This window comes from Meleagris gallopavo, chromosome 1 (assembly GCF_000146605.3).
Source record: "Meleagris gallopavo isolate NT-WF06-2002-E0010 breed Aviagen turkey brand Nicholas breeding stock chromosome 1, Turkey_5.1, whole genome shotgun sequence".
NCBI lineage: Eukaryota > Metazoa > Chordata > Aves > Galliformes > Phasianidae > Meleagris > Meleagris gallopavo.
Window position 1 is genome coordinate 43,767,862 of NC_015011.2, and position 10,442 is coordinate 43,778,303.

At 39.2% G+C, this 10,442-nt stretch overlaps 1 protein-coding gene across 1 annotated transcript in view; it reads right to left on the bottom strand.

Moving 5' to 3' along the window:
- FGD6 (FYVE, RhoGEF and PH domain containing 6) overlaps positions 1-10,442 on the bottom strand; it is a gene marked incomplete at its 5' end in the record, with an annotated part of 58,835 nt that overhangs the window by 30,659 nt on the left and 17,734 nt on the right. Inside the window, 3 exons of the mRNA XM_019611304.1 lie at positions 139-290; positions 8,203-8,233; positions 8,326-8,393. Of these exons, the coding sequence (XP_019466849.1) occupies positions 139-290; positions 8,203-8,233; positions 8,326-8,393 (251 nt within the window). The remainder of the gene's footprint in view (positions 1-138; positions 291-8,202; positions 8,234-8,325; positions 8,394-10,442) is intronic.

Sequence of the window (10,442 nt, forward strand, 5' to 3'; positions counted from 1 at the left end):
AAAGCCAATTCTGTCATTTATGAAGGCATATGAAAAACAAACAAGAGTCAGACTGTGGTCATGTGGAGTCTTTAAAACCCCACAGACAAATCTTAACAACATCAAAGGAGTGGTGTTCCTTCATTCACTGATAGTCACCAATGAGACAATCGCTCCTCCAGCTCCCTCAGGAGGTCCCGGTTGAGCTCGTACAGCTGAGGTAGGTAGTACAGGATCTGATTCAGGATTCTGTCCTCAATCACAGGCTTCCCGAGCTGCCTAGAGGCGTGTGCCACCGCGTCCCGGAAATCCTGCCGGAGCACAAAGAGAAGCCCTCACCATGAGCCAAAAGCACAGTGCAGACATCAGTGTTTTCTCTGCAGACATTCCAGGCCCTGCTCCCTATTACCAAAGAGAGGAGGGTGCCATCTGGGTTATGTTTCCCTGCAGTTTCAACTCACTCCCTTGGGTCAGAATTAATCCCTTCAGTTTGATGCCGGAGCTTGACTCTCTCACTCCTGGACATACGCTGTGGATGGAGGTTGTTCATTATTTTTTAACACACCCTTAAGAAATGAGCTGATACTACACATGAGGAAACTAGAGTTAAAAAGCTCTTCTATCTGGTATACCAAGGTATTGGTATCCTTGAGATCTTCTTGCTAAGATTTGGGTCAAAAAGCAAAAATGTTATATCAGCCAATGCAATCATAATAATCATAATCTAAAACCACATTCTTTGTTATTTGGCAGTCATTTACAAATGCATTCTAGGAAGATGTGCTGCCTGGATTAAAAATGCTGTGTCACAAGAACTTTCTATACGTAGCAGCTCTCACAAGAAAATATACATTAACAAAGAGCTATTTTAACAACGCACTGGAACTGTGAGATTTCAAATGTTGTCCATTATCAAAACAACATTGCTACCTTCAAAACATTTCCAGGAAGAAGGAAAACTGCATTAGCTGCTGAAGGATCCTGGAGTATTTTTATGCTTCGACCAGCTCTCAACAGAGCAGAGCTAAGTTTATTGGCCCTTATTACTACTCAGAATTAAAATCTTAGCCCTGGACAAGTCACTATGGCTAGGATTGTACACGTAATGAAATGTGGTATCCATTAGGCAAGGCATTTTCCCTGATCACATAAAATTTTCAAAAAAGGTTTAGCAATTTAGCATTTCACTCGAAAAAATAATCAAAAACATAACTTTAAAATGAGAAAAAAGAAAATCCAAATATCTATTTTATCATGTCTCACTTAAAGTTGGGCATCAGCATAAAACAGTCAGTTTGTAATAGCTCTTTTTTAGTTTGCATCTGCTGAAACCTAATAATGCACGCAAAATCTGTAGGTGACCCGAAAAAGGCAACTAAATGGCATGTTCCTGTGTGCAGTGACGAGGCATATTTTTAAATACGCATGGGGTTCACATCTGCCTTTGAAATTTTGTAGGGTTCTTTGGTTAAAATAATTAAAAAAAAAGAATTAGGCTCACACACACACAAGTCTACTCCTCCAGGTCTCACTGGCTATCTCATCAGCCCAGCATCTGGCACTATTTAGGGTTTGTCAGACTCCAGTCTCAGCTTTCTCCTGGCCTCTCCTCATTACATCAGCGAGCTCCAGACAGCTTCTTACTCTGTGACCTAGGGTCGCGAAGGCTGCGCCAGGGCACAGTTATGACAAGAAACTGAAAAGAGATACAGGGCGATGGCTGTGATGGGGAAGGCTGAGAACTAAATGCAAGGGAGTTAAAAAACAGATGGCGTTATTCATATGGAAATGCTCTGTTTTACATCCTCTGTGTAGACTAGTGACACATAGGTTAACTACCAGCTGCATCTTATGGGTTTTTCTGACCCTAGGGCATTGCTTAACACTGAAATGATACATGGAATTACAATGGCAAAAGCTCAAATGAGGCCTTCTGAAGAGCTTCATGCAAAATGCACCATCATATTATGATAATATTCCCCTCAAAAAATCCCATGCACAGACAATATACTGTATATGCTGCGCCATGGGGTGGAACAAGAATTTTCTCCGAGCACTATAAGCCTACTTGCATGATGAAAAGAAAAGTGGTTTTGTCTGTAACGAAATCAACAAGCCCAGCTTTTCCCTGGCCACACAATAAACGGCGAGCAGGGAGCCAGGTTTAAGCACCAGTAGATAAGACAGGAATGTCACTTGTAGTTAAGAGCATTTGTTTAACTTCTAGATATAGCATTCAAAGAGCCTGCAGGATGTTTTTCAAATGCAGGGGGTTTGGTTTTCTCTATTGGCTTGATCCAAAGTCCATCAACCTCTCTGGGCTTCGGATCATGGATCATGCTGTCGAAGACTGGGCCATGGGCACAGCCAACCAAAACCTTGTTTTCCTCACCCCTGCTTCTCCCTCCACAACTGAGGAAAGGGAGGAAGCCCTGCAGAAAGGAAACAGAAGGAAGAAAGATAACGTGAAGCTTTCAAATGATGCAAACCAGACTGCTGAACAACAAAGGCGATAAACTTCAGAGCTTTTTTTCCCCTTCTTTTTTGGAATTATCAAGTCTCCACTTCAGAGGCGGCGCAATGTATTTGTCACTGTAATCATATTAAGATTTATTTATAACCTGGCAGTGTGAAGTAACTGTCATGCCAAGTTCATCTTGAGATAAACCTGGGAGGTGAATGCGGAGAGCATTATCAACAGGAGAAGGGGTAGGAAAGCCAAACAAATGGCAGTGCTGCCATTCCAGTATCGCCTTCCCAGAAAGTAACTTCTCATCTAAAAGGACCAGAACCTACAGCGGGTCTGTTTTGATTACTAAACGTAAAATATATTAATTTAAATAGTAAAATCTGAAATTTTACTCCAAATGGCAGAAGCTATTCAGTCAAGTTCTTTTTTTTTTTATATGGGAAAGTTCCTTTCTTACATACAAGTGGCTTCAAAATTAGAAATTACAGGAATACCAATTTAACACATCAGCACCTAATTCCTTCTAAAACTAAATCCGTGCACCAGATTTATAAAACCAGAATAAAAACAGAACCACTGCTGCGAATAATACACACATTGCTCTGATATCCATAAGTACCTACAAAAAGTGGCTCATATTACAAAGATATTTAGCATTCAGTACTAACATAACGCTGCTGACAAGCACTGCTTTCTTCAGTCTGTTCAAAGACGGCCACCTGAGCTGTCCCAGAAATTACTGTGTTGGAAGCAATGCAGCAATTCACCACACTTAATTTTAAAGCAAGGTTTTATAATTAAAAATGAGCCTTCTGAATACTCATAAAATTCTTTGCCATGCTTTGGAATGTGCTTATTTCACTAAAAAACACCGCTTGCAACTCTGGCCCATATATTTCATATGTTGTATGACACAAAACAAGAGATTATGAATCTGAAACTGGGATGATTCATACATTTTCAAGCTTACTATTTCTTTTCAGAAGATGAGAGGCTGTTGTACACTTCCTGGAAACTGCTTTTTGAACTACTGGGTTAGAGTTTCTACATTATGTTCGGGTCCAGTGGTAATCACAGAATCATAGAATGGTTTGGGTTGGAAGGCACCTTTTAGATCATCTAGTTCCAACCCCCCTCCTAGTGGAAGGGACACCTCCCACTAGTCCATGCTATTTATGCAATTTAGGGCAATTGTCTTCACTCAGACACTTGAAGAGGATGGCATCCATAACCATCCCTGGAAAGTTCTTCCCAAACCAAAAATAATCTCATTCATTCTAGACTAAGACAGCAGCCCACTGGGTACTTGTCCATATGAAAATCTAGTTCAAGCAGTTTTAAAGGCTGCTGAGAGTATGTCTTTTTGCTGAATTAATGCCTGATAAAACATTCTCAACTCAAAAACCTCAGAAAGTTTTATTTATTTTATCAGTATACCCCCCTGCTAGAGCTGTTCCACTTTTTAAACAGAAGAAGGATACCAACATTGCTGTTGCTGCTTGACACTCTTTCCTTCAACCCCTCCTTTAATACAGTTTCCTTAAATAAGCAAACAGCAGTGATATCTGAAAAATTCTGACCCCATTATGAATCATCTATGCCCAGCCCACGCACTTCCCTTCTGCAAAGGCCCTGAGTCACAATTCCTCTCTTTCCACTGGAGGATTCCAGTGCAAAGCCAAGCAACCTGCCCATCTCAGCAAAGAAGGAGCAAAAGTAGATGTTTAACTATTTACTAACGGGTCTAAATTCCCACTCAGTTGCTGACTGATTAACTGCACCTGCCGGTATCTAACATCTGAAGGAAGACAAGTCAAAGTGGATGAAATTAAACTTTCTTATGCATTTAACAGGAAGAAGAAGAACAACATGATCTAAATTTGGCTACATGTTTTACTCCTAAGGTTTCCACCAATATTCATCTTGGATCAGTTCTCCTAGAACATACCATCAGCAAAGCAAAAATAAGCCATAATCTCTTCTTCTGAAGTATAACTCCAGCTAAATACACCTGCGGATAGCTCAAATATCAGTTTAATTTAAGGAGAAAAATATCTTTGCACTTGGACGCTTTTCAAGGAACACACGCACACATCCTACGGGGGAAAGGAGCAAAGTTCCCTGTTTGCATTCCAAGAAGCAGCCAGTCTGCTGCACTGTGACAAACTGTAACAGGGCTGCCAGGAATACACTTGAAGATTTCAAAACACATATTCAAAGCAAAATATAACTAGGCAATCTTAACTACAACATTATAGTTAATAAAGATCGTGAATAAGCATGGATCATGACATCTTACAAATCCATGAGGTTGCTTCTGGAAAACTGACAAGGAATTCCATACCTTTTCTCAATAAAATCATTTACAAGTTTTTAATAACATAATGTAGCTATTTTTACAACAATTCTTTGACCATGACATATTCTAAGAACGCGACTTCAAGCAAGAGTGGATAATGGACCAATGTTTCCTTCCAAATCAAAACTATTTCATCAGGTTTTTCAAGAAGATAATGACAGCTGCAATTCATTGTCAAATGCCTCAGTCAGAAATTCTAAACCACTTCAAAGACTAAAAATTTATCATGTTTTCACCTCAGACCAGTCAAATATCAAAGTTGGCAAAAAAAAACCAAAAAAAAAACTGAGAGGTTGAGAAACTTGTATTTTTTTTAATATCTAATTTTGCAAATGTTTTCTGAAAATGGAAACATAACAAACCAAAATTTCCCATTCTTCTAAGTGCCTCTGTAAGGACACAGAACAGAAAATAGAAAGATGTTTGACCTCTGATCTGCCTGCTGCAAAAAGAGGGTGACCTTGTGGCTGCAGAAAAGTTGCAGGTGCCTCCTGACAACCTCCTTCTGGCTCTCAGAGTCCTAATAAGGACAGAACTGGGATGCAAGTTGAAAGCACTGACCTAAAGGCTCAGGCAAAAGCTTGCAGGCCTAAGCTTTCCTTTTCTAAGGTAGCACAAAGAAGCACACTGAGCTTTGCATAAGAAGGACCCATCCAAAAAAGCACATTTACTTGCTGGATCAGAAACCTCACTAGCATACCACAGCAGGAAGGGGAAAAATCTAAAAGAAAAGGAGAAAAAAGAGAGTAGTGGGTTTGGGGGAAAAAAGACCAAACATATATTTACATATATACAGACACACATACACACACACACATACATATTTGTTCTTATATAGGAAAAAATGGATAAAAGAGCTGACAGTAACTAGGCCAAGCAGTACACCTTTACGGTGACGGGGTGGCTTAAGGAGCTCTCTCACTTGTGCAAAGCAAAGCATTCCCAAAGAATTCCATGACAAAGAGGCACAAAGAGCACTGGCCCTACATTACTCCCACCCAGAAACGTGCCCTATTCCCTCACGTCTCACATCCAGCTCACAGCTCCTTTCTTTTTCTCTGAGTGCCCTTAGAGAAAAAGTAACACTTCTCACTTCTCAGCCCCCCAGAAACTACACATGGGCCACAACTCACAAAGATGCATACAGGTGTGTTGTTTTGATTTAAGTCCCTTTGTTTTCTGGAGTTTCTGAGCATTCTACTTGAGTCTCATCCACTAAAACAGATTTACAATAATTACAGAAGTGCAAGGAATTCAAGATTGCAACTCATGTTCGATTCCTCCCTCAAGCAAACCCATGTGAGAAAGCACCATTGTACCAAGCCAGTTAAAGTACATTATCTCTACTGTGACTGGCTTACTTCATGGTATAGAAATGTCTCCAAGCATTTATCATTTTGTAGAGATCTTCTGTAGTCTGCCTTCAGCAGAAGAAGGCAGGCATACTCACAAAGCACAGCAGTGTCCAGAGAGGCACCCTGACAGTCCAGAGGAGCTGCACCACCTAACACGACTGTATTAATATAAAAGAAGAAAAAAAAAAAAACTCTAAAAAAATCAGTGGTGCTTGTAACCAGTTTGCAACCACATTCCCACCATCTCAACATCTTTAGGTTCTACTTCAAATTCTTCAAGCATCAACAGTTCTGTTCCCTGGCTGTAGTAAGAGCCGCTATCTGCAGAACTGGCTTTGGTAATACAGACTGAACAGAATCAGCACAATTAGTCACTACATTTCAGGTATTTACTTGAACCCTGGCAGAGGGTACTGAAGGCGTAATGGAGACTTATCTGACAAACTCAGCAAAGACCTACTCTTCACTATTCATAAAGTAGCCTAGTGTGGGCAGAGCCTATGTTTCCAATTTGGAAAGTCTCTCAGTCTCCTCCATTAGGCTATGTCCAATACATGCTGATTGTTACTTCTAGCCGACAGAAACATTTCTAACCTGTTGGTACTTGCCAGTTACAAACTAGCATACTGGTTTCATGTGAGCTATCCAGTAAAACAAAACAAAACACACACCCACACAACACTGGATGTTTACAACGTTTGGACGACCTTAAGCTTACACCAGAAACTTCCTTAAGTCCCTACTATCTTCCTTCTCCCACATTCTTCCTCTGTCTGTGTCCTCTACATGGACAGCCTTTGCTTCCAAAGGCTTTACCCAGATGTCTCTTTAACACATACAGGCATGGGGCATCAACTGCTCTGCTGGGAAACCTGCTCCAGTAAATACCATACATGTTACCTGAAGCTGAATTTTCAAAAACTGGCACACTGGAAAGTGAAGACACCTTTGAAACATAAGCTGATGTTGGAAAAATATGATAATTAAAAACATATAGCTTAAAAATTGTCTATACTCATTAGAACAATTATCTTCCTTTAATCAGCATTTAGACTTGAGTTCTCCACTACAAATAATGTTGAAAATAAATTATACATTGGCCACAACTGCCTGACCTAGCATTTGAAAATCAAGCCTGAACAGGCTCAATTACTAATCAATTACAAAAATGGAAGGCAGAAGAGGAATCAGCAAGTGCTGTGGGATTTTTTTGTTTCCTTGAAGATCTCCATATTACAGCACTGTATACATGCATACATAAGAGTCTTTGTTCCCAGTTTCACAGAACATGCTTCTCAAGAGACCAACATGGACAAACTCATCTGTTTGTAATGGAACTACTTCTGGCAGGAAAAACCACTGTGCTTGTACTTCATAGAATGGCAAAATGGTACAAATAGATATTACTTAGAAGTTGATAGAAATCTTATCAAATGAAGCTAGAGAAAGCTAAAGCTAATTAATTTGCTATTTTTTTCATCTTCTACAGAGCACATTTAACACATGACTGGTTTGCATAAACGAGGATTAAATACTTAACCCTTGCTGTGGACATTATGTTGTGTGTACTGCAGTCACAGCTGCTATCAGAAAACAAGCACCTGTCAAAGGCTGCAGCCTAAAAAAGTATGCCATATGATGGATGCAAGAGAAAACTATCTAATTAGGTTATCTAAATAATGCATATTTTTACTTACTATTTCTAATGGCAAATTGGTCTCTTCCTCTCCCCTTTACTTTAAAAATCATTCTAACCAAAGATTCTATTTAGATTGCTGTGGTAGAAATTGGCTTATAAATATGGTGCTGCTTAACATATATGGATATATATCCATATTAAGTATTCAAGCAGTACTCCCAACTCAGCAGGAAGACTGTATATGTTAATAAAGGAGACACAGTTATCATTCATCCATTATTCATCCATTATTAAAAAAAAAGGTTTTAAATTATGCAGACACTGCAGGGAAAAAAAAATCACATTCACTACAATAAAACCAAAACACTAAACTTCAACAGAACAATTTTTTTATACTTACAATGTGTAAGAGCTTTAGCACGTCCACAAACCTATCAGAAAAGCAAGAAAAAGCAGACAGTTAAATCTAAACTGCCCAATTAAAATAAACTGAGAAGCTGTTCAGCTTAGCATTGACACTTACACTTTCTCTGAGCTCATGATCTCCTTGGCAATATGGTAAACTTTTGTCTTCTTTCCAGCTGCCTTGCCCTGCAAATAAAATTGTATATTATACTATTATTTCAGGCTAGTAGTTCCTCAAATCCAACATGATTATTCAGTAATTATTTCTAATAATAATAAGTGTAATAAGTGTTTTATATTCTTTTGAAATCTCCTGCCTTTCCTGAATCCATGTGAAAATCAATTTAACTTGTAGCTAGAAATAACACTAATTGTTAGCAGCAGTTTTTATATAATTGTCAGCCTTTCTACTTAATTGTTACAGGAAGAACTGCCACCGTAATGAATGAAGCAGTAGGAAGTGACAATTATTGGTTAGTGAAAGTAGTGAAGTATGGATAATAAGTGCATATTGCACTTTTTTTCCTGATTATTACAGCATGAGTAGTATTTGCAGTAAACTCAAATGGCTTTCTCAAACATCTTAAAAGAAACACAGACTTTATTGAAAAAGATGAGAAGAAAAAGATGTCACCACAGAATAGAAAAGTCAGCTTCTGATAATTTACTAAACAAGTTGCTAGAATAAGAAGCAGCCTTACTGTGAAGTTGTGTGAGCCTTATAATCTACTTGTGACATAGTTTAGATGTTGCTGGTTTTCACATACACAAATACAGCTTCCAAAAATCAAGGCTATTGTTCAATGCCAGATAGAAATGAACAGGAATAGCAAAGCAAAAGGAGGTAGGTGCCAAGATGCAATTATTTTTTTTCTGCACAATAACTCCCATGCATAATTTCCTTCAGATAAAATACACCTGTTTTCATCACAGCTCTCATGGTTTGCCATATGCCTCTCTACTGCCAGCTGTCACTACATCTATTACGTATTCAGGCTTCCATTTCAATGGGCTGCGAAGGAAGCACGGATGAGGAGGACTGAGGCATCACGAGGTACAGAAAACACACACAATCAAAGTTGTGGGGAGGCAGTATTGAATATAGTAGGTACAGCCATTAAACAGTTATTTTGAAAATCAGGCCTCAGTAGCACAGCATATATGGAATTTTGTCTCATAAGCCCTAATGCTGCAAGATTCAGCTATGGTTATAATTCTTAACATTGTTCTTAATTTAAATGCAATTATCAGTCCCAAATTGCTAAATTAACTTCTAAACTCAGTAATCCAGTGTTGTATTTCACATATGCTAAATATATTACATATTTTATTTATTTTATATACACACTAGGATTTTACTTCAAAAATTAAGCTGATTTCCAAAAAGTACTAAGATCTATCCAGTGAGGGTCAATCAGATGAAGGCAGGGCTGTAGTGCTCATCCTCAAGCCTCAGTGACATTTCAGACAGCACAGCTGATACATTCACAGCAAGACTGAATTCACAAACACTTCCATTATGCAAAGCAAGGTATTGCTGTGCTTCTGGCAGTTGCAAATTAGATGAAAATTAGTATTTTGAGAACAAGATGTTAATGCTAAACAACTACAACATGTAACATCACAGTCCATTTTCAGCTCCCTTTGGAAGCCTTTTCATGTACCAGCTGGCACTGAAAAGACCACTTGGCATTTGTTCAGCCAGAAGATCCTCTGAGCCTGGAGGAGTATAAGTTAGAAAGATCAGAACTGGGCTCCCTCTCAGCCACACTATTGGAAGGGAGCCTTGTCACTTCTCTAACAGGCAAAAAGCATCAAAACACCCAGATGCTTGTGGTGGGGAAAAACAAAAACAAAACCAGCTGAAGGCCACGGCAGGGATTGCTTCATTCTCTCATGCAGCTGCAGGAGCTGTGAGGAAGTTGGAAGCGAGGAGCGGGTTGCTGCTAATCCCCAGCTGCTGGCTGCACGTGCCACAAGCTGGCTGGCGTGAGCCGACCAGCAGATGCTTCACAGTGAGCTCTGAATTACTTGGTGGCTGTGCACGTCCATGAAACCTGTCTGAGAAACCTCCTAACAGGAACATTTTTCTAAAAAACTCTGTCACGGAAGGTTGAGGGCATTTCTAGGGGCACACAGATCAGCAAGTCTTATAAAGTAAAATTCAGACCTGATACCACATCATCAAATCTTCTTTTCCAGCATTAAAATATCTCATTTTAATAATTTTTTTTT